Below are 25,687 nucleotides of genomic sequence, written 5' to 3' on the forward strand. Positions count from 1 at the left end.
AGCTTTTGGAGATAATATTTTTAATAGCCGTGAATCATTTGAAGATGAACCATGGTCCGGCCATCCTTCCACCTCAAAAATGAGTGAAAATGTTGTGAAAGTTCGCGACTTAGTGTGCTCTGATTGTAGACTTACAATTAAAGGAGATGGCTGATGAACTTAAGTTTCTATGCAGTTTTCAGTCAATTTTAACTGAAGATCTGAACATGTGTTGAGTGTCTGCAAAATTCTTTCCCAAAGTTGATGAAATCTTCTTGGGCTTCCATCTGGGTAGCTGCGTCTTCGCCAGAAGGTGATGAGAATGACACTCATTGAAATGTTGCGGATTTTCAACGCGGCTACCTGGATGGCAGCCCAAGATGATTTCATCAGCAGCATACACCGGGAAAGCCTAAATTCACATCATTCCAAAAGTTATCAAGTGACCAGAGACAATACCGACTTTGTGTGCCAACAACTGTTTAATTGGACTAAAAATGACCCAGATTGCATTTTAGATGGACGGCAGGAGAGAAGGTGTGGAGGGGGGAGGGGATAAGTAGTGGAAAGGGTTTTGATTACCTCTCGTCGTGCCCTGAAATGAGGAATGTCCTGCCCACTATCCTTCCCACCCCTCCAACCGTGGTATTCCGCCGCCCACCAAACCTACACAATATACTCGTCCATCCTTCCACAATCCCTGCTCCCAATCCCTCACCTCATGGCTCATATCCTTTAATAGACCTAGATGCAAGACTTATCCCATACATCCTCCTATCACCACCTACTCCAGTCTGGTCACTAACATCACCTATCCCAGCAAAGGCAGGGCTACCTGTGAAACCAGTCATGTGATTTACAAGCTAAGCTGCAACCACTGTGCTGCATTCTATGTAGGCATGACCACAAACAAGCTGCTTGTCTGCATGAATGGCCACCAACAAACTGTGGTCAAAAAACAAGTGGACCACCCTGTCGGTGAACATGCTGCCAAACATGATATCCCTCATCCTAATGACTACTTCACAGCCTGTGCCATATAGATCCTTCCCACAAACACCAGCTTTTCTGAATTGCACAGGTGGGCACTTCCCTGCAATACATCCTACGTTCCCGTAACCCTCATGGCCTCAACCTTTGTTAGTCACTGTCCTCACCCATCCATCCCCCTCCCTGTTCCCATTCCAGCACTACACAGCCATTATTTCACTACCACACCCAGTCTTTTAATTTCTTTTTATTTCTCTCCTTTCTGCTACTTATCCCCTCCCTCCTCTGCACCTTCTCTCCTGCCCTCCGTCTAAAATGCAACACTTCATTGTCTGCCACTCCCACCATGCTATCCCTCCCTGCCCCAGCCCTCTCCTTACCCCCACCCCCCTCCTTACCGCCACCCAGTCACAACTCACATCATGCACTGGTGCTGCTACTCGCAGTGTAGTTTCAGCTCTCTGAGACTGCAGATATGTGTGCAAGTTGTGTTTGCGGGTGTGGGTGTGTGGGTGCTCTTGTCTACTGCTGACAAAGGCCTTATTGGCCGAAAGCTATAATTGTGTGAATATTTTTGTTGTGCCTATTGCGACTCAGCATCTCTGCTGTATGGTGAGTAGCAACTTTCCTTCCTTGGTATTGAACCATTAAAATCACTGATTCTGAAATGTGCTGATAATTTCCCGCCAGTGGCATGTCGCTAAATTTTAAATAGTAATTCCCATCATGTGTGTAGGATTCAATAAGCTGTGAGGGGCCCCGGTGCTGTGCCAAATGGTGAGCATCTCAATGAGTCTAGACGGGATATTGATTTGGCAAATCAGGAATTCATAGCTAGAGCTGTTGGCACTGCCAAACCTCTGTAACTGTAACTTCTGAGATGGCAACATTGTCTAGTGTTTGATGCAACAATGAAGGATTATAGGTAAATGCTTGGATTGTGTAGATGGTATATCACACTGTGAGAAACACCTGCCTAAACAGATTAGGTATTGAGGGGGGTGAAACAGTCAGTGACAGGCAGCATGGGCGGCCTTTCACAAAACAGTTAGTTAGGATTGCTGTGGTGTGTAGGGGCTCTGCCTGAATTGACATGTATTTTCCTAACTGCTCATGGAAACTAAAAATCAGCTTCCCAATTTTACCAATAGTTTGTACTTTCACAAGGCAGTCTTAGCTCACAACCTGCCAAGAAATTAAGAGATGAAAGTCCTCCAGATCAGTCTCAAAGTAAAATCAAACACGAGAAAACACCATTAACAAAATTAATTTGTTGTTGTTGTTAAGAGGAAACAATGTGCCTTTGAGAACATTTCCCCTGTTTATATTCAGAGAATAACTAGAGAGCTGTGCAAAAAACTGTGAGATGGCACATTTCTGCCAGACTGCTGCAGCGCAGTAGGCAGCAAAAGTACTAACAGCAAAGTAACTTTGTGATTGTCCTATCTTTTGTGAGCTTCCCAAGATACTCAGTTGCTATAAGAGCTTTGTCAACTGCCATCATATTAGTGACATAGATTTCAAAGTTTTGTAGAAGGTATAGCCAAGTGGGACTGTCACAGACATACAAAATATTGTGAAGGAAATAAATGATAAAATGGAAAAGATAACAGAATTCATCTTAACATCTGTCATTACTGTATTACTAAACACTTAAAGATTGGCTTAATGTTTGACCCATTATACCACCCCCAACGAGGCATGTCAAATGCAAGAGGTTTATATGTAGAGATTAATTCGCCAGTGATCGATAATGACCAACAAATACGAAACAGAATCACTACATGCACATCCATCAAAGTGCATTAACTAAAACAGTGATTGTCCCATGTGGAGCAAAGAATGCCATATCCATGTGGAAGAATAGAGAATTCAGCAACTTAATGATGTAATCAGTGCAATCTCTAATAGTGCAGGCTGTTCAGCATACTGAGATTATGACCTGCTTTACCATAGCCCTGAAGAAATTTGTTCTTAAAACCAACATTACTGCATGAATGTAGAGTCAAGGCTGCAGTAGATATCAGTGCTAATGCAAGGAAATAAGTTTTACATTGTCCACAATGGCTTCCAAACTTCATATTTTCCTGACAGATTCAGCGAATAGTAGAAAAGATGTACCCCACTGTATCCAAAAGGTATAATGAAAGTAGTGGATAAAAAGTATTGACAACACTGTCTTACTATGAAGGCTGTGCGACATGAGGCATGCGCGCTGTTGTAGCGAATAGGTGGTCAGTTAAAGTACTGCAGCAAGCAGCCCTGGGTGTGTGCGAGGCAGTTCTAGCATGTACTGTCTGAAAGTACAGGAGGTCAACTCAAGTGCACTAGCAGTTTGTTTAGGGAACATCGAGATTGGTGAAAGTGTTTTGGGATGGCAGGGACATTGATCAATATCAGCCCCATTTGGGATGACCCTCCATGCATAACATGACAATTGAGCCCGTTATCTCCCTGCTGGATGTGAATCGCCAGTGGACTGCGCATGAGTTAACTGCAGAAGTAGGTGTGTACCACATTTTGCATGGTATTGTTGGGTTCCTTAAAATTACAGCGTGTTGGATACCGTTTGCAATGACTGAGTTGCAACAGTGGCATTGTTATGCACTTGCAGAGGAATTACTCAATTGCTATCGCAGGGAGGGTGAGGATTGTCACCATTGGCGATATTGGTGGTCGGTCGCACAAATCATGATCAAAGTGGCCATCCAAAGAAGGGAAACATCCTGGTCCTCCTTGCCCACAGAATGTGCACCACGAGGACATCTGGTACCAAAGTGATGGTTTTGTGGCTTATAATACCACCGGTTAATTCTGCATCACGTTGACTGCATGGCAGACTGTCACTGCAGCCTACTACTACAATTTCTTGCAATATCACCTACATTCTGCCCTGAGAAGAATTATGGCACCTTGTGGCACAACATCTCATCATCCTTCATGACACTGCACGATGCCACACAGCGAACACGTATATGTCTGGGTGGGAGATACTATAATATCCACTGTAATCACCTGATGTGAGTTCATGTGATCACGACTTGTTCACCAAAATGAAGGAACCTTTTAGTGACATGCACTACAGCACAAGAGAAGACATCATCTGCGTCATTGGGCAGTCCTTGCATGACATCAACAGAAATAAATGCGTTGACGGTCTAAATCACCATTTCATCCTACCTAATTGACAGCATCATGCATGGATTAGTGACCATGACGTCATCCTAGTGGTTACTAAAGTTGATAAATCAATCAAGAATGCTAGGAGAGTATTTTTGCTAGAAAGAGTCGATAGACAAATTGTTAGCATCCCACTGAGAAAATGAACTGACATCATTGAGTTCCATTATGATGGATGTACAGGAATTAAGGGTAAAGTTTAAATGGATTGCGGCTCATATCCTGGAGAAGTATATGCCAAGTAAGTGGATTAAGGATGGAAAAATGCTGAGGAAGCAAAGGCTGTTGCACTCTTGGTTCAAAAGAGCAAGTACAAATGAAAACAGACAAAAGTTAATAGAAATTCATGCATCTGTAGAAAGATTGATGTGCAAAGCTTGCAAACAACTGCTTCAATCCTACCTTAGCAATAGCTCTACCAAAAACTTTCTGATCCTGCATAAAATTGCTAAGTGGGTCTAAGGCTTCTATCCAGTCACTCATTGACCAGTCTCGGATGACAGTAAAAGATAGCAAAAGTTAAGACAAAGTTTTAAATTTCGCATTTAAGAAATCATTCGTGCAGGCAAAATGTTCAGCCACACCATTGTCTGACCATCGCACAGACTCCCTTAGGACATAATAATAAGGATACATAGAGTAGAAAAACAGCTGAAAGAATTGAAAGCAAATAAGTTGTCAGGTTCTGATGGAATCCCAATTTGGTTTTACCCCGAGTACTGTACTGCATTGGCCCCATATTTAGCTTGCATTTACTGTGAATCGCTCACGTAGCGCAAAGTCTGAAATGACTGGAAAAAAGTGCAGGTGACTTATATATATGAGAAGGATAAAAGAACATATTCTCATTTGAAATATAATAATTTACTTTTGAGAGGGAAGGGCTTCTATCTGCACATCAGCACAGTTTTGGAAGTAATCGCTTGTGCAAAACTCAACTTGTCCTTTTCTCACATAAGATCCTGCGAACCATGGATGAAGGGCAACAGGCAGATTCCGTATTCCTAGACAAGCATACAGAATGGGTTTCCGGGTATGAAAGTGGCTCGAAGTAACTGAACCCAGTATGTTGTCCTTGACAGCGAGTGTTCCATCATAGACTAGGGGATGATGATGATGATTGGTTTGTGGGGTGCTGAACTGCGGGGTCATCAGCGCCTGTATAAAGTCTCAATTTTTTTTTTCAAACTCCAATTTTTTACCCAGTCCAGTCTAGTCACTATCACAAGTGGTGGTGGTGGTGATGAAATGATGAGGACAACACAAACACCCAGTCCCCAGGCAGAGAAAATCCCCAACCTGGCCAGGAATCTAACCCAGGAACCTGTGATGCAGGGGCAGCAATGCTAGCCACTAGACCACGAGCTGCGGACATATAGACTAGGCTGTTGTCAGGAGTGCCCCAGGGAAGTGTGATAGTATTACTGTTACTTTCTGCATACATAAATGATCAGGTGGACAGGATAAGCAGCAGTCTGCGGGCTTTTTGCTGATGATGCTTTGGTGTGAGGGAAGGTGTGGTCATTGAGTGACTGTGGAGGCTACAAGATGACTTGGACAAAATTTCTAGTTGATATGATGAATGACAGCTCAGTCTAAATATAGAAAAATGTAAGTTAATGCAGATGAGTAGGAAAAACAAACCAACAGTGTTGGAGTACAGCATTAGTAGCATGCTGCTTGACACAGTCACATCGGTTAAATATCTAGGCATAATGTTGCAAAGCAATATGAAATGGAATGAACATGTAAGAATTGCAGTAGGTAAGACGAATGGTAGGCTTTGGTTTAGGGAGACAATTTTAGTAAAGTGCTTCTACTGTAAAGGAGACCACATATAGGCTGCTAGTGCACCCCATTTTTGAGTACTGTTTGAATGTTTGAGATCCACACTAGGTCAGATTAAAGGAAGACATTGAAGCAATTCAGAGGCAAGCTGTTAGATTTCTTACAGGTAGGTCCGACAACAGGTATTAGGAGACGCTTCAGTTCTACTGCTGCCAATGTACATTCCGCATAAGGACCACGAAGATAAGAGTAGAGAGATTAGGGCTCATGTGGAGGCATGTAGACAAGTGCTCTTCCATCACTTTATTTGCTTGTAGACCAAGAAAGGAAATTACCTTTAGTGGTACAGGATACCCTCCGGCATGTGCTATATGCTGGCTTGCGAGGTATATATGTAGATGGAGATTAGCAGCATCATACCAACAGTTGGTGCGCTGTGCGACTTAACAAAGTAAGGATACTACTAATCATTCTGAAATATAAATCTCGTAAAACTGATATGGACAATGAAAATTACATACCTATGAGAAAACTGTACAGATCCAAAATTAAAAGAAAAATGGAAAGTGCATTGCAGATGAAGAGTGTGTATTAAAATGGTAAAAATAAATATAATGCCATCTGGAATGTCATTAATAGGGAAATTAATAATATCAGTAAAGAAATCGGCATCCCTGTTGACTGTGATGATGCCTGTGAATATTTTGTAAATAGTGCCAGCACCAAGACTAGCCAGTAATTCAGCTTTAGATGGAGAAGCTCTGCTTACTCATGCAAAGCAGACGAGAAGTGAGAAATTTTCTTGGACCTTAATCACTTGAAATGACATTTACAAATCAATAAACAAACTAAGCAGTACCAAAACAGATAACTATTTCGGACTCATGAACAAAATGTGTAACAGAGAAAATAAAAAGAGACGATTTCTCTTACTGTCAGAGAGAGTAGTAGATGTAGGAGTTTCCTCAGAAGCTGGCAGTTACATTGCCTATGTAGAGAAAAAGGTGAAAACACCTCGGGTAACTATCAACCCATTTCAGTAGCACCAGCCACATCCCAAGATTATTGAAAATTGTGTACATAAACAAATATAGAACTACTTTGAAAGCAACAAAGTTGTAAGTGAATGACATTTTGGATTCTGATATCATTTATCAACTGTAAAAGTGATTGAATCTTTGGTAAATAACGTTTATAAAGGGAATAAAAAAAGGCTATCTATGTCTGTGATGCTTATTTAACACCTTATTGATTAAAGCAAAGTGTTTAACTCAGTGTCACATGCCATAATCATAAAGATGTTAGAATACTGTGGCACTGAACATAAATGTTTCACTTTATAGAAATGTTGTTCAAGCAATAGTTTACAGCTTGTATATGCAAGTAGGTAGAGTTCAGTGTTCTCCCAGTAAAACGAGAAATATTTCAAGGCTCTTTTCTCAGACCTTTACTGTTAACTGCCTACATTAATAGCTCGTCGAATAATATACTATGTAAGAATATCGTATATGTTGACAATAGAGAATTTACAAAGTGTACTAGTTAACAACCGAGAAATGATTGTAAGTGACCAGTCACTGGTGTCAGGCCAATTAGCTGTCCATAAACCAGACAGTGCTCAGAACTTAGAAATTTTCCTTTCATGTAAATGCCAGTTAGACTTATAATAGGCACCAGCAAACAATGTTCAAAGACTATGATTAAATAAATGGCTGTAATTATTTATAGTAGCTTTCCACTTCAGTTTTATATATTTTTGCAGCTTCAGGAATTTGGGCGCAGTTGATTTATTAACTGACTGAAAGCAGTGGATGCATCCACTCTGTAGACAACATAGAGCTATAGACAGTAGTTTGGTTGCAGTCCATTTCAGTCATATTGCAGGGGGCGTGTAATTTCTCGTTAACCTGAGTGGTAGTGCAGCAAGACACCAACACTCCTATAAAGAGGCTATGTCTTTCGCAGCAAGCATGACCCAAGTGTGTTAGAGAAAAAGGTGATGTGGCTGCCCACTCCAGTCCATTAACCTCTTCATGAGTTGCTCAAGATCACCATGTGGTTGGTATTACCATCTGCCACATGGCCCACTTGGCAGAGTGGCTTTGAGTTAAGAGTTTTGTGAGCTGTGCCACCTGCTTGGAAGTTTTAATGTGTATCATCTCTAGCATTCCACAAGTACCAGTCCCAGTGATTTAGGAAAAGTTATCATTTAAAACAAAAGTGCAGTCAACATCTGTCTGCTTCGCAACTTGATGCCATGGTCTTTCTCTGTGGTATACCTTTCCGCTTGCATGCTTGCCCACACGGATAATGCTTAGTGGGAAATAGGTACTAATGTCAATTTGAGTGATAACTCCAAATTTACTTGTGTTCCATACAAAGAGTAACTACCAAAATAGCTGCTGAGCAGAGTGAATGGAATGGTTTGTATCTCGTTGTTTAATTTTCAGCACAGACAGCTTCCAGAACTGTGTAGATCACAGCAAAAATGTGATCCACCATGTTGCTGATACATTCATCACAAAAGACTGCAAGACAGGATTAAGAGGCAGCATATCCTCTGGTGGAATGACAGATGCCACTCCATAATGAGGGACAGATGGACAACACTGCAAAGAGTAAAGTCCAGACCACTTAGAGATAAACTAGCTACCTTTCGGAGACCGAGGGCAAAGGCTCGACTAACACTTAAACATGTTCTGGCTGGCACTGTGAATCGTGTTTCTCACTGTGGGATGATGTGCATATTCATTCTTTCCTTCATCTGACAGCTCTGCTTTTCCTGTTTATCACCTTGTGGTGGTGGTTGTACTCAAATGCCCAAGGGTACCATTTTAATATATTGACCTTGGGATAAGTCCATTCTTTTAAAAATGCATAAAATTATTTTACAATAAATTAATCACAAAATATATTGTATCTCATTGGTTCAGAAAGCTCTCTCATTGAAGGGTGACACAAAGTTGTATTTGCAGCTGTTCGTTGTGCCTGGCTGAGAGGTAATCCATCATACATTAATATATTACCGGTATACACTATAACTGTGGAGTAGAGTGTGAGCCTTTGGTGGTACCTCTCACCAGATGGGAGGGCCTAGTGAGCCACTATTTATACACACTGGTGTGAATGTGATAGATTGTGCAGTAAGGTGTCGTGGGAAGAGTGTTTCTGTTTTCATAAACACTATTCATTGTGGCAAAAAGAGTATGAGAATAAGTCGGTAGGATTTCAGGAAGGAAAGAGGCAATTATAATGGCTCCTACATAATAATCTTTTTTAGTGATGATGCCTTCCAAAGTACTTTCTGTGAAAATGTATTTGATTCTTGTCCTGAATATATTTATATATATTGTTTTATTATTTTTCTCTCCCATAGAAACTGCTGGATAAGATACAGGAACGAGAAGAATTTGACCGAAAAAGGCGAGAAAGAGAATTGGAGGACTACAAATTAAAATTTTATGCATATCATCCAATAAACCATAAGTTGCTTGAGGATAAAGTGTACTGCACAAGTAAAACTACTGTGAGACAAGCTACGGAACTTGCCCATAAGGTATCACATTGGGAATTTTAATGTTTGTGTTAACTGTAATGTATTGCATTCTCTCTCTCTCTCTCTCTCTCTCTCTCTCTCTCTCTCTCTCTCTCTCTCTCTCTAAATATAATTGAATAGTTTCACACTTATCTTGTTTTGCCTGTATAATGTAGCTATAGACATTTTAATCTTGTCTGGAGTAATAGTTTCTTGGATTATTGCTAAGGTGGTAGATGTTTCCAAAAGCATAGTTTTGTTCATGTAGTGATTTTCCTTTTCCATATTTGTTTACATAGTGATTCTCTACCTTCACAGTATGTATCTGCTTGATAGGCAACTTATCTCTGACTTCTTCCCTCCCTCTTTTATGAAAAATAATCCTGTTCGATAGCTGAATCTTGGTCAACACCACCTAGCATATGTGCCTATCTGCTCCCTAACTGTTCTCCAATGCATGTAAGAGTGATTTTTTTCCCCTCAGATTCTGTAAAATAAATTATCGTAAAATTATTGACTGTGTGATTATATGGAGGTATTCTTTACAGGCTCTGTCCCTTCAAGGGCTTGTACCACTTGAAAGATGCCGCCTAGTGAACTACGACAGAACACAAGAAACCATAGAGTGTAGCTTTGAAGGTCAGGAAGATAAAGCATTGTGTGAAGTGCTGGATCTACGGGGTGGTCGCCGGTATGATCTCCTGTTACAGCACAGGAAAGAGGATGAAGAATTTGAAATATATCAACCTGGAGGTGAGGGTCATTGTCAGCATCCCCCCCTTCCGCTTCCACCACCCCGCCTTCTTCATGATATGAATTTAGTGAACACTTTGCAGATGAGTTGTAATTTAATATGGTGTGATACAGTTGAATATGAAAGATTGATATGCATTCTAGCTGATATACAGATTGGAGATATGTTGTATTTAGAGTCAGTTTTCATTCTAAAGAGTATTCTGCCTGCTCTGGTTCCATCTGACACACAGGAAAAAAAAAAGAAAAAAAAAGTGATACTTTGCCCTCAGTCTAGTCTGTTTTTCTTCTGAAATTTTTATTTAGCTAAAGCATTCAGGTAACATAAAGGATATGTTTCTACAGGTATTTGTATTGGTCGATTAAGCATGTATTATATTGTTTCAGTAAATGACTGAATGGCTTGTAGTAAGTTCAATTTTGTGAAGTATTGTTTAAGTTGCCGGTAACATGGATTCACTGTCAGATGTTTACTTAAGGAATATTAGATCATCAGACCATACATAGGACACATTTGAGACTACCTCTACAAAAATTTCAAGAAAACATAAACTAAATTGAGAGTTAATTTTGTTGGTGTATTCAGAGTATATGCTAAATTTCTTTATTTTGCATTTTTGAAGAAACAGAATTGCTGATGATCCACAGCTATAGTAAATATTATGAAACTTGTTCACATTAACCACTTCTGCTATCCGTGCATGTTTCCCACACCGCAGTCCAAACCTCCTTATGCTGCACTGTCCACATCTCTTAATGCTCCCACATTACGTAATTCATGTAACAGGGATCACAATATCAGTTCTTTTGACGATGACCAGTTTCAGTCCATAATGACCATCCTCAGATCTTTTTTACACCATGTCCTAAAGTGATAAGGCCATAATGGCATCGTCAAAACATATAAATATAGTCAGCACAGCATCGTCACATAGATCTAAAATAAGGTGTAGAATAGGCTACATAGTCCACTCAGTCATTATCGCAACTCATAATTGTAATAGTTGCAGTAATAACTGTGTGGACAATGTGGCCTATTCTACACCTTATTTTAGATCTATGTGACGATGCTGTGCTGACATATATTTATATGTTTTGACAATGCCATTATGGCCTTATCACTTCAGGACATGGTGGAAAAAAGATCTGAAGATGGTCATTACGGACTGAAACCGGTCATCGTCAGAAGAATTGATTTTGTGATCAAAGACTGATATAAAAAACATTTGACAGTATTGGATCAATGTTCATATACGCGACTATGTCGCAGCTGGTGAGAGACGAATGTTGTTATCGTCGTTTCTAGTCTGTCTAGGCTAAAGTAAGTATTGCTTTCATAGACGAACTAAAAACGACAATAATACCATTGGTCTCTCCCTGTTGCAGAGATCACATAATGTGGGAGGTTTGGACCGGTCCAGGGAACATACACAGAAAGCCGAAGTGGTTAAGGTGACCACTTGCAGTAAGTGGGAAATATGGGTTCAAGTCCCGGAGACACACAAATTTTCATGTGTCACTAATAGATCGTTTATCTGTACCTAGTACAGCTGACGTCAAATGAATTTTCAATCTGGAATAAATTTTGTAATATGATAGGTTGATTCTCACAAGTACTCCTGTGTGTCTGACCAGAATTTGAACTTGGATCCCTGCCTTTTGTAGGCAGTGTACTTGGAGTCACATGATCCAAGCATCCATAGCAGCCTGACCAAAGCTTCAACCTACTGTGGGTTCATTCACAAACTACTTGCCATACCCTCATGCGTGGGGATGCAAGTCTAATAGTGCTTCTCTACAGTGTTTGGAAGCAGAACTAAGAAGCTTGAAACAATTTGAAACGTTGAGTCTGTGATGATTGCTTAGATGGTGGTGTTTGTAGTTTACAGCCCACAAAAGCAAGGAACCAGGTTTGATTTCCAATCAGACACACAGTTTTGACTTTTTGCACGTTATCTGTTACGGAATATGTCTCTTTTTGTGGAATAGACTCCATATTCTGTAGCTTGCAGACCTCTGGTTCACATCTCTCTTTTGACACATTGATACCTCACAAGTGAATGGTAAGACTTGTATTGAAATCTGCCCTCATTTTTTTTGCCACCTGTAGTTAACGTCAGCTAAAATCTTCATGCTAAATTTCAACTGCCGACAAATAGAAATTATTGTAATGCAGTTATGAAATGTTAATTTTCCACATAGTTTCTGTGCTTGAAACTGTCTGGTGTACAACCCTGAATTATATTGCTGTGTGATGCAGCATTCTTTTGTTGCCACTTGTATTTGCTTGTGGGGTGAGCACTGAATTGCTGACTAAAATCTATTGTAATATAATTAAATACCTGTAGAGAAGTAAAAGTTATATTTTATCCATAAAGTTTCTTCGAAGTTGGGATGGAGCATACACAAATAAACACAACGTTTCCAGCATGTCAGCATTAATTTTCTCACGTGTGCGATTATTGTAAAAAATGAAATATTGATGCAGATTTCCAAATTTATATTTTTGGTGCACCACAGACATACAAAGTGTGATAGTCCTGCAAGTCACAAAGTTGTGTAGTCAATTTTAGACAAAACTGACTCAGAATTAGGAATGAATCCAACAGTCATTTTTGTGTGGTTTTTCCCCTTCGAGTGAATCGTCCTTTTAGTTTGCACACATGCTTCAAAATTGCGCAATCTTTATTGTAAATGAAAAGTACATATTATTTTCTGACCTGATTTTTGCTACTTTTTTAATGCAATTTTATGCTGCAAATTCTTTTGCAATATCTTTTAGATATTGGTAATGATTACCAATATCTAAAGACTAATCATGCAAGATGATACCACTGAAACTAAGTTAGTTTTGTCTGGCTTCAGGGAAGAAATATCAAAAACACATGCTTTTAACATCACCATTCCATAAGATTGACTTATACGTCATTCTGAAACTTACTTTTTGTGCCTTTGAAGTCAACATTCAGATCAACCAAACGAAATTTCTTTTGAATGGAACCCACATATAGATGATCCTTGTCACTTCTATTCTAGCGTACAGCACTGCTGTTACTTTGTCTGATGAGATAATTTTAGTTCAAGATGTTTCTTTTTAAATAACTGATAATAAAATGTGGCAGAATCACTTGAAATTTCTTCTTGAGAACATATTTTAATGAGAAACATTTTTTGTTTCAAAATTTGGAGGAGCTGCCCTTTCTTTTTGATGTCTCCCAACTTTTCCCTCTTCCCTCACTAAGGAAGAAACTAACTATTCTGGAAGCTAGAACAGGTGTTTGCATGTGTCTGTTGACAGTGCTTTCAGTATTGTCTCCTGAAAATAAGTAGAGACAAGCCAAAGGTTCTAGTAATATTCTTTTACTACAAATCACTTTTGAGTACCGTATTTACTCGAATCTAAGCCGCACTCGAATCTAAGCCGCACCTTAAAAATGAGACTCGAAATAAAGGAAAAAAAAATTTCCCGAATCTAAGCCGCACCCGAAATTTGAGACTCGAAATTCAAGGGGAGATAAAAGTTTTAGGCCGCACCTCCAAATCGAAACAATGTTGGTCCATTATAATACGAGACACAATTTAGGTCGAATGAATGACGATACAGCTACAGTAGTTTGGTTCGAGTCGTAAGCTTAGCAGTTACATTGCTATGCATCAGGCGCTCCGTCCGTATTTATACGGGTGCCCTTCCTTTTTCACGTGCTTCGTCTGGTCTGGTTTGAATTGACTGCTTATTTTTCTTTGATCTGATAAGTGCCGTTATGTGTTTACGTCACTCTAAGCTGAAAATGCATTACTGTACTGTGTCTTGCATTGTTTGTCGCATTCTGATAATGAGTGTTTACGGCCTGTCGCCGCTCGCGGCGTGGCTTGCTCTTGTGCGAGGTTACTTACACTGCTGCTTTATTTGATAATGATCAACAAGAATCAAATAATAGACTGCATATGATGGAAGATGTTCTGAACGAGAGTTTAGCGAACATTTTTCACCATTTGAAAATCTTTGCAGACGCCTCTTTAGTACATTATATTCTGCACAGAAATTAGAATCATCTTAGATTTAAAAATATAGTCAATTGCCGTGCTTCATATCTGACTGTATCACTATTAGGCATAAGAATAATACGAATATGACGAACATGACATGATATGTGTATTCTTCCGCGTTTGCTGTTGTCTCACTGTAGTTTCGTAGTTTATTAGGCAGACAGGATTTAAATGAGACAGCAGCAAACACGAAAGAATACATGGCAAAATGTTTATATTTGTATTATTCTTATTGTGAAGAGAATACTGCATGTGATTCACAATTCATAAAAGTTCCTAGTAGCAACCATCTCTTCTCACAGATAGGAAAAAATTCAGGACGTAGAGTTTCCCAAATTGACAAACATCCCAAACAGTCTTGCCAGTCGGATTTTCGTAGTACATTGAAATGCTGCTAGAAGATGAACAATACGAAATTTCTATTTACTTCGTTGGATAATGTATGAAAGTGCAGTGGTCGAAACTCGGGGCGGAGAAAAAAGCTCGTTTTCCACATTTTTAAAATTTATTTACTGACGAAGAGGTTTTGGCGCCAGTATTTATCTTTGTGCCTGCAAGACATGCCTGTTGTAGCGCTACATATATTCGATGGCAGAAGTTAGTTGTGGCGGCACCTACCAACATTTTTCAGAACTTCCGTGTACTTTGCACTCGATTCTAAGCCGCAGGCGGTTTTTTGGATTACAAAAACCGGAAAAAAAGTGCGGCTTAGATTCGAGTAAATACGGTATAATATTTTCCCCCTATTGGATTATAAAGTTTGTGCTCACTGTTCATAATTTGTTTGTTTTTTGGGAAGGATTAAGTAAATCACAAAGTGAGAAGTAATTAATTAGTAGTTCACAAGCTAGTGAAGACAAAATAATAATCTAGTGAACACAGATTGCCATTTATGAGGTAAAAAGCTTTAAAATACAGCTATTTCCTGAGAACATGAAGCTGTAAGTGAAGCACTACTGGTTTCTGTATTTGAAAAAATTGAAAAAAGTTGCAGCCTAGTAAGTAGTTTAGATTTTGATACCATTTTGCAAAAAATCCATCATTTTTTACATTGATAACAAATCTAATACAAAATGTGAATTATTTACAGGTGTAACATTCAAAGTATTTCTCATAAATATGAACGCCCACAGTACTGAAGATGTTGAAGGCCCCTTCACAGTGCGAGGCAATCTTTACCACACTGTAGGGGAATTCAAAGCCACAGCTGCTAAGGTCTTAAATCTAAATGCCCAAAAGATGTACATCTTGCAAGAGAAGAGTAATAGCCACCCACAGTACTTGTGCAGTGATGATGCTACATTACAATCCGAAGGCCTTCATAATACCAATAAGGTAAAACATCACAGTTTTTTTTTTAAGGAAGTGTAAATCCATATCTAGAGACTCTGTACATAAAGTGTCATTTCTTTGTACAGATTTTTGTTGCTGTATCGTCTGGGGATGATACAGAAAAACCTCACTTTTCTTCAAGATTGTTTGAGATAATTAAGGAAATTTTGGACACATTTGAATATGTGATAACACTGAATGTTGTGGTACCAGAAATAGATAAAGGTAAGTGGATGTAAAATGTATGTAGGCAGTTCAGTGAAGGAAACACAGTCAACTAAACATAAGATTGTGGTTATATACATCACCATATGCATTTTATTTTATTTGTGTAAAAAATAGTCAGTGATATGTTTTTCTTTTCTGATTTCCACTTAAATCTTGGAAGTGTTCTCCGCTTGTATGTTTCCAAGGTATTCCTCTGCAAGTCACTGATTTTTTTTAAGTTTAATTTTATATTGATTTGCAGCACAGCAAGATTTCTTGGTGTGAAGTTCAACAAAGTATAGCACCAGTAGCTTTTATGTTTACCTGGAAACACAAATAATAGTTGTGCTTTGGTTACTACATTTATTTTAACCTATCTGAAAAAAGTGGCAGCATATGATTAATTACTTATCTTGACAGGAAAGTAGTGACTTGCTGTTATGGTGTTACAGGACAAAGCACAATAGAATGAATGTGTTAAGGGGGTTTTAATAAAGGAGGATATTAGTAGAACTTCTGGTAGGATTTTTTGCAGTAGTTGATTTTGATCTGAAAACATGTTCCGTACTGGGGAAGAATAATCTTTCTCAAATGTGTGTCCATTTCTTTATTGTTGTTAAAATTGTGTAGGCAAATGCTTTTGTTAAAATGTCCTTGCAGATTTTTTGTTTTGATTTTCCTCATGTTCTGCAGCAGAGAGGAAAAATTTGGGTAAAGTTTTTGTAAACTGAAGGAATCGTTTGAACCCCGACAGTGCTTTACTACACTTGGTCCTGTTAGATGTGGTATACCATTGCCTTTGTTAGGCCACATGTCTAAAATTGCATTGTTTTCCTGTTTGTATTCCCGGTCGGTCAGCACAGGGGAACATTCTTGTATGGACTTTATGTTCGCCCCTCCCCCCTTTTTACTCATTTGACACAGAACGTATGTTCCATTAAAGCAATGGGGCTGAGAATGACGTCTGATGGTTAAGTGATTTTATTTTTACATCAGATGATGGAACTTTTAAGTTTTCCAAAAACATTCATGTACGCAATAAAAGGTTTCTTCGTTTTACAAAATTAAAAACCATAGTTGATTGTCCTGTCACTGCAACAGTTCAGTTTCATCTACTTAGGCTCCCGTTAGACCAGTTGTTAATATAGTGTTTATGACATAGAAAGAATGATCTTTCCCTTTTTTTCATGGTTATTTTGCTTTTGTACTCATGTAGTTATTTTGCTTAACACACTACTGCCAGCAGGGTAGCCAATAATGGTATTGTAGATGCTACTGAACTACCATAACTGCTAGCTTCAGGCGAGAGTCATGTTGTAATTGAGGTAGAAGATTATGAGTTGCTACAACTTATTAGCCTTTTTGTTTAATTTTTGGTTAATGGCGCAAAAGAAGTTTTGTTTCAAAGATTTCTTCATTCTTGTTAAACTAGTTAATGTGTATAAACGAGATGATTACTAATACTGGTGTATACTCATTCACAAGAGCAGGCCCATTATTGCAGGTGGGTCTTGTTTGTCTGTAGCTGGCCTCTGGCAACCTGATTTTTGGTGTCGGTTTTTCTCTTTTATGTTATATGTCTATACAAGACATTTTCTGGCTGTGGCAGTGGTTTTGAGCATTTTTGTGTATATTGTGTATATTGATTCTTTACTATATAGCCCAAGCATTTTCCATTCCTTGTGAGTAGATCGTCTGTGGAGGCTAGTTTACTATCTGTCTTTGTCCTTCTTGTAAACTAACTGGTACAGTAAGGTTCCTGAGAATATAATTTAGTTATTTCACTGTAGTTCTGTAGATTGATGATGGTATCAACCCTACACTCATACTAATTGAAATAGTAGTCTATCAAATGAAATGACTTTAACACGTAACCAAAAATTTCATTTATACCATCAAATGGAGTGAAGTTGACTGCTGGGATGAAGTTAACTGAAAATTTCAAAATTCATTTTGTGCCAATAACTACACATCAGGGATTAAAATCCTTTTATTTTAGTTGCTGTATTATACTTATCATCTGAAAGTTATTAATTTGTGGCACTGGCTAAATGCACAGTATTCCAAACCTCTACCGGAAACTAATCATTTCTCAAAAGTCTGGTTTCCTCATTTTTTTGTTGAGCTAAAACATTTATTCGTGTGTCTGGCATAAAACAACTCCTGTGTCCAGGTGTTATGCACGTCATGCAGTGACCCTTCGTGATGATAACCAGAGCAATAACAACAGTTAATCTATTGTACTTACCTAATTGTACATATGAAAATAAAACTCAGCAAATTCTTGGTGGAATTGGAGTGAAATTGTCTTGTCTCTTCCTCGAGTGGCTCTCTTAAGAACAAACATTCGTGGATGCACATAAGAATGACGGCAGCACTAATGTGACACAGTGGATGCAGCAATTGCTGTATGCAACAGTCTAGTGGTGTAGTGAGGAAGACATTGTTGCAAGTGTTTGCATGTTAACTTATGAATTTGTCACACAGGCTGCAGTTGTATTTGTTGCATCATACAGTTCAAAGAGGAAATGATGCAGCTAAAACTCAGATCACCAATAGGCAGATCTGATACAGTATCATTGTTCACAGAGGTATCGCTGAAAGTGCCCATGGACCTAACCATTGCTATCTTCACAAGTAATGTGAGCAGTCTCTCTGTCTCAATTTTGGGCCACAAGAAAAAACTACAGAAAGAAATATTCAAAGAACTGTTAGCTGTGGTGTTGGCAGTCGTCATGTCATCCATATGATAACATGCATATTCTGACTGAAGATGACAATTATATATTTAGAGAGGCAAGCATATTTCTTGAGTCCATTCCAGTCTTTAACGGGGAGGAATAAAGCCTAAAAATAAAGTGTCTGTGGCTGCCAACATTTTAAACTGAATGAGCCAAAAACATAAATAGCAAAGATTTACAATTTGCCTGTGCTGCAGCAGATTCTCTATGGCTACAGATTGAGGCTGCTAAAAGAAGTTAATGGTTGCAATGTCCAGCAAACTTTCATGACACTGGGCCACAACAACTGTGAAACATTTAGTAATAAAAAATACGCAGTAAAAAATTATAGATTTTCCTGGAGATAATGGTGAATACTTAAAGTTTATCTGTGAGTGGGATGATTTATGTCCCCACCTCATTCTTTGTTAATTCAAGTAGTTTAATTTCTCATTCTTCACCTGAAAAGGCAGATTGTGGAAGTTGATGTACTCATGGAAAATATACTGTCAGATCAAAGGCATTATAAGTAAATAGGCAATGCATACAGCAATGGTTGTAGTCAATGTAAGAACTTGTTAGATTAGATCATGCTGCTTCTTCTTCCCGAAATGTTTTTGCTTGTGGGAATTAAATAATAGGAGTTGGTGTGGAGTAACCAATAATGATTGTGTAGGTAACTCATTACTCATGCGTAAGAATGTGAAGAGGAGATTGCATGCCTTATTAATGAAATTAGCGATTTGTTTTATAAATATAGATGTGATCAAGATAAATAACAGAAAAGCAGCAAGACATATTAAGTATGCTCCCTTCCTTACAGCCTTGCTGTTGATGATAAATACATTTGTTCAGTCATTGGTTAACTCCTGGAACACATAACCAGCTTCACCACTGCTTTCAGTTGTTCTCTAGCCTATTTCACAATTAACATGTTAGATCAACTGTTAATGTCATACTGTTCATAAAAGTGTGGCTTTGTGCAAAGGGAAAATGAAAGTAACTTGTATGACAGCTGACATCCAACTTTTTTTAAAAAACTATTTATGTTGGCACAAAGTGTACTGAACAAACAAATATGAGTAAACACAATGTTTTCTGATTACACAGTGTCACATAACACACTTTACATTAGAATTGAAAGTTTAAGATGGAATAACAATAATATGAAAAGGATATCCTTTTTATATTATTGTTACGCTGTACAATAAAATAGTCATGGCCTTGTTCTAGATTGTTCTTGCCAGCACCAAACAGAATTTTACTTACAATTTTGTATACAGCATATGCTTTGTGCCCTCCAGCTACATTCTCTGCTTTTCTGATCCTTGTCAATGTCATGTCCACCACCAGAAAAAGGTTGGCTGACTCACAACAGTGTGATGGTGTTCGAACTGTGGTCTGGAAGATATATTCAACAGGAATATTTTATCATTGTTTTCACCTACTGTTCATACAATTATCTTAATTTTTTATGTGATTGTTATAGTCTTCAGTTGGTGTATGTTCTGTTTTACCGTGCTCCAAACTGAATTCCTCTTCGCTTTCAGTGACCACTGACATTTTGTCAGCAAACCAAATTGCGCTGGCTTTTTGTTCGTGACAATCAACTTAGAAATCAAGATGGTCACTTGCTTCCCTCGCTGCCTTTTCCATTTATGAATTAAATAACAGTGGTGGCAGTGAGCATTGCTGCCTTAACAACATTTATTATTTAACCTCACCATTCCATCAGTGCAGATTATCCCAGTCTGCGTAGCTTAAAGAGAATGGATTACCCTTCCGTGTGTGTATTTGCTACCACATTGCCTAAGAATGGAAGAAAAAGTATTCTCTTCCACAAATCTATGAATCCTGTGTAATGCTTTTTAGTTTTTTGCAGATCTGCTTTCTGTTACTAACTGCACTGCTAAAATTGCTTCTCAAGAGCTTTTGCGTTTCCTACAGTCAAACTGGCACTCCCTTAATCTACTTTCAACTATCCTTCCATTCACTGATAATGTATTCCTTTGAGTGTTTTTGATGCATGTGATGCATGAATTATTGAGAGATAATTTTCTTATATGTCTGCTGTTGCTTTATTTATAAGTGGAATAATTATATATATTTTTTTCATATTCAGGAGGAGCTTTCCCAGTTCAAAAATTTCAATTGTGGGCTTGTGTAGTTTTTGCCTTGCCCTTTAGCTTGGAACTCACAAGAGTTTTGCTGGTGTTTCATCAATACCTGGGTGTTTGTTCCTTCAGAGATTGTGTAATACTTTTTGAAATTAAGAAAATAATATACAGTGGAACCTTCATTAATGAGCACTCCCATAACATGCGATTCTCATAATGAGGAAAAAAATGGCAAACTCTTTGCCTTTTAATATATCTGCTTGTGTCTGTATATGTGTGGATGGATATGTGTGTGTGCGCGCGCGAGTGTATACCCGTCCTTTTTTCCCCCTAAGGTAAGTCTTTCCGCTCCCGGGATTGGAATGACTCCTTACCCTCTCCCTTAAAACCCACATCCTTTCGTCTTTCCCTGTCCTTCCCTCTTTCCTGACGAAGCAGCCGTTGGTTGCGAAAGCTAGAATTTTGTGTGTATGTTTGTATGTCTATCGACCTGCCAGCGCTTTTGTTGGGTAAGTCTCATCATCTTTCTTTTTAAATATATTTTTCCCACGTGGAATGTTTCCCTCTATTATATATATATATATATATATATATATATATATATATATATATAGATGGACATCTCTGCCCAAACTCTTTGCCTTTACAAATGTCTGCTTGTGTCTGTGTATATGCGGATGGATATGTGTGTGTGTGTGTGTGTGTGTGTGCGCGAGTGTATACCTGTCCTTTTTTCCCCCTAAGGTAAGTCTTTCCGCTCCCGGGATTGGAATGACTCCTTACCCTCTCCCTTAAAACCCATATCCTTTTGTCTTCCCTTCTCCTTCCCTCTTTCCTGACGAGGCAACCGTTGGTTGCGAAAGCTAGATTTTTGTGTGTATGTTTGTGTTTGTTTGTGTGTCTATCGACCTGCCAGCGCTTTTGTTTGGTAAGTCTCATCATCTTTCTTTATATATATATATATATATATATATATATATATATATATATATATATATATATATATATATATATATATATAAAGAAACATTCCACATGGGAAAAAGTATATTAAAAACAGAGATGCCATGACTTACCAAACGGGAAAGCGCTGGTAGATAGGCACAATAAAAAACACACAAACACACACACAAAATTTAGAGCTTCGCAACCCCTGGTTGCTGCGTCAGGAAAGAGGGAAGGAGAAGGAAAGATGAAAGGATGTGGGTTTTAAGGGAGAGGGTAAGGAGTCATTCCAATGCCGGGAGCGGAAAGACTTACCTTAGGGGGAAAGGAGGACAGGTATACACTTGCGCGCGCGCACACACACATATCCATCCACACATATACAGACACAAGCAGACACATTTAAAGACAAAGAGTTTGGGCAGAGATGTCAGTCGAGGCGGAAGTGCAGAGGCAAAGATGTTGTTGAATGACAGGTGAGGTATGAGTGGCGGCAACTTGAAATTCGCGGAGATTGAGGCCTGGTGGATAACGGGAAGAGAGGATATATTGAAGGGCAAGTTCCCACCTCCGGAGTTCCGATAGGTTGGTGGTAGTGGGAAGTATCCAGATAACCCGGACGGTGTAACACTGTGCCAAGATGTGCTGGCCGTGCACCAAGGCATGTTTAGCCACAGGGTGATCCTTATTACCAACAAACACTGTCTGCCTGTATCCATTCATGCGAATGGACAGTTTGTTGCTGGTCATTCCCACATAGAAAGTGTCACAGTGTAGGCAGGTCAGTTGGTAAATCACGTGGGTGCTTTCACACGTGGCTCTGCCTTTGATCGTGTACAACTTCCGGGTTACAGGACTGGAGTAGGTGGTGGTGGGAGGGTGCATGGGACAGGTTTTACACCGGGGGCGGTTACAAGGGTAGGTGCCAGAGGGTAGGGAAGGTGGATTGGGGATTTCATAGGGACGAACCAAGAGATTACGAAGGTTAGGTGGAAAGACACTCTTGGTGGAGTGGGGAGGATATCATGAAGGATGGATCTCATTTCGGGGCAGGATTTGAGGAAGTCGTATCCCTGCTGGAGAGCCACATTCAGAGTCTGATCCAGTCCTGGGAAGTATCCTGTCACAAGTGGGGCACTTCTGGGGTTCTTCTGTGAGAGGTTCTGGGTTTGAGGGGATGAGGAAGTGGCTCTGGTTATTTGCTTCTGTACCAGGTCGGGAGGGTAGTTGCGGGATGCGAAAGCTGTTTTCAGGTTGTTGGTGTAATGGTTCAGGGATTCAAGACTGGAGCAGATTCGTTTGCCACGAAGGCCTAGGCTGTAGGGAAGGGACCGTTTGATATGGAATGGGTGGCAGCTGTCATAATGGAGGTACTGTTGCTTGTTGGTATGTTTGACACACACACACACACACACACACACACACACACACACACACGCAGATATATATATATATATATATACCAAACAAAAGCGCTGGCAGGTCGATAGACACACAAACAAACACAAACATACACACAAAATCTAGCTTTCGCAACCAACGTTTGCCTCGTCAGGAAAGAGGGAAGGAGAAGGAAAGACAAAAGGATATGGGTTTTAAGGGAGAGGGTAAGGAGTCATTCCAATCCCGGGAGCGGAAAGACTTACCTTAGGGGGAAAAAAGGACAGGAGAGAGGAGAGCATATCCTCTCTTCTCGCTATCCGCCAGGCCTCAATCTCCGCTAATTTCTAATTTCAATCTGCCGCCGCTCATACCTCACCTGTCTTTCAACATCATCTTTGCCTCTGTACTTCCGTCCCGACTGACATGTCTGCCCAAACTCTTTGCCTTTACAAATGTCTGCTTGTGTCTGTGTATGTGTGGATGGATATGTGTGTGTGTGCGAGTGTATACCTGTCCTTTTTTCCCCCTAAGGTAAGTCTTTCCGCTCCCGGGATTGGAATGACTCCTTACCCTCTCCCTTAAAACCCATATCCTTTTGTCTTTCCTTCTCCTTCCCTCTTTCCTGACGAGGCAACCGTTGGTTGCGAAAGCTTGAATTTTGTGTGTATGTTTGTGTTTGTTTGTGTGTCTGTCGACCTGCCAGCACTTTCATTTGGTAAGTCACATCATCTTTGTTTTTAAATATATATATATATATACCTAAAAACAAAGATGATGTGACTTACCAAATGAAAGTGCTGGCAGGTCGACAGACACACAAACGAACACAAAAATACACACAAAATTCAAGCTTTCGCAACAAACTGTTGCCTCATCAGGAAAGAGGGAAGGAGAGGGAAAGACGAAAGTATGTGGGTTTTAAGGGAGAGGGTAAGGAGTCATTCCAGTCCCGGGAGCTGAAAGACTTACCTTAGGGGGAAAAAGGACGGATATACACTCGCGCGCGCACACACACACATATCCATCCACACATATACAGACACAAGCAGACAGCTTGTGTCTGTACAAACTGTTGCCTCATCAGGAAAGAGGGAAGGAGAGGGAAAGACGAAAGGATGTGGGTTTTAAGGGAGAGGGTAAGGAGTCATTCCAATCCTGGGAGCGGAAAGACTGACCTTAGGGGGGAAAAAAGGACAGGTATACACTCGCGCGCACGCGCGCGCGCGCGCGCGCGCACACACACACACATATCCATCCGCATATATTCAGACACAAGCAGATAATATATATAGAGATCTATTTTTGACAAAGGCCTTGTTGGTCAAAAGCTTATCTTTCGACAGTCTTTTTGTTGTGTGTATCTGCGACTCAGCATCTTGGCTATATTGTGAGTAGCAACTTTCCTTTTCATAATATTCTTACATTCCATCCTGGATTTTCCATTGTCTGATTTAGCTTTTCCAGGATTTCCCTGAATTGCTCTGGGCGAATGCTGGGATAGTCTATCGTAAGGACACAGCCATTTCCTTTCCTATCCTTGAATCGCCAGAGCCTGTGCCCTATTTTTAGTGACATCGCTTTTGATGAGATGTTAAACACTAGTCTTCCTTCCTTCCTTCCAACGGCTTCAGCGCATTAAGATCTACCCTTCTTTACGTAAAATTCAAGTAATTGACTTGACAGTTACTGCTGTAAAGGATTAAATGTTCAGGAATCCAGTCTCATTGAAAATAAAAATAGCTTAGAGGAAATTTTAATTTGGCTTTTGAAGCTGCTTGTGTTGGCATGAATCATCTGTAAATAATAAGGCTTCAGCATTGTTTGTGAACACTCAGGTTGGTGTGTGCTTGCCACATCCACTAATCACCAGTAATATTTAAAAACCATTCATATTGATAATCTGACTAGCTGTTGGACATAATGGTTAATAATTTGGTACTTAATTTGCCCTTTGAAACTGTGCATGAAAGCTGTTTTATGTCTCTGCAGACATTTTCATCACTTAAATATCAACATGCATTGTTAGTGGTTGTATGTCATCATAGTTATACATTTTGTATACTTACTGCAGTCATTTATTACATTACATTATTAATAGCCACCTAGAAAATACTTGTATGCTATCCATTTAAACAACTTATTTGGTAAAAGCCTGGAATCTTGAAATATTAACACAACGTATCCCAAGCATCCCCTTCACACAGTATTTGAACTCAGCGCTATTGTTTAGACGACTTGACTTAGTTCTTGCATCATTATAAGTATACAGAATTAGGTGGAGTGATATCTGTCTGAATATCCATGAACCATGGACCTTGCCGTTGGTGGGGAGGCTTGCGTGCCTCAGCGATACAGATGGCCGTACCGTAGGTGCAACCACAACGGAGGGGTATCTGTTGAGAGGCCAGACAAACATGTGGTTCCTGAAGAGGGGCAGCAGCCTTTTCAGTAGTTGCAGGGGCAACAGTCTGGATGATTGACTGATCTGGCCTTGTAACATTAACCAAAACGGCCTTGCTGTGCTGGTACTGCGAACGGCTGAAAGCAAGGGGAAACTACGGCCGTAATTTTTCCCGAGGACATGCAGCTCTACTGTATGATTAAATGATGATGGCGTCCTCTTGGGTAAAATATTCCGGAGGTAAAATAGTCCCCCATTCGGATCTCCGGGCGGGGACTACTCAGGAGGACGTCGTTATCAGGAGAAAGAA

At 39.5% G+C, this 25,687-nt stretch overlaps 1 protein-coding gene across 4 annotated transcripts in view; it reads left to right on the top strand.

The window, feature by feature from the left end:
* LOC126188300 (ubiquitin carboxyl-terminal hydrolase 47) overlaps nucleotides 1-25,687 on the top strand; it is a 157,766-nt gene that overhangs the window by 76,846 nt on the left and 55,233 nt on the right. For all 4 annotated transcript variants that reach the window (XM_049929890.1, XM_049929893.1, XM_049929892.1 and 1 more), the window contains 4 exons: nucleotides 9,314-9,493; nucleotides 10,021-10,225; nucleotides 15,363-15,607; nucleotides 15,691-15,829. In XM_049929890.1, the coding sequence (XP_049785847.1) occupies nucleotides 9,314-9,493; nucleotides 10,021-10,225; nucleotides 15,363-15,607; nucleotides 15,691-15,829 (769 nt within the window). The remainder of the gene's footprint in view (nucleotides 1-9,313; nucleotides 9,494-10,020; nucleotides 10,226-15,362; nucleotides 15,608-15,690; nucleotides 15,830-25,687) is intronic.

This window comes from Schistocerca cancellata, chromosome 5 (genome assembly GCF_023864275.1).
Source record: "Schistocerca cancellata isolate TAMUIC-IGC-003103 chromosome 5, iqSchCanc2.1, whole genome shotgun sequence".
In the NCBI taxonomy this organism is placed as follows: domain Eukaryota; kingdom Metazoa; phylum Arthropoda; class Insecta; order Orthoptera; family Acrididae; genus Schistocerca; species Schistocerca cancellata.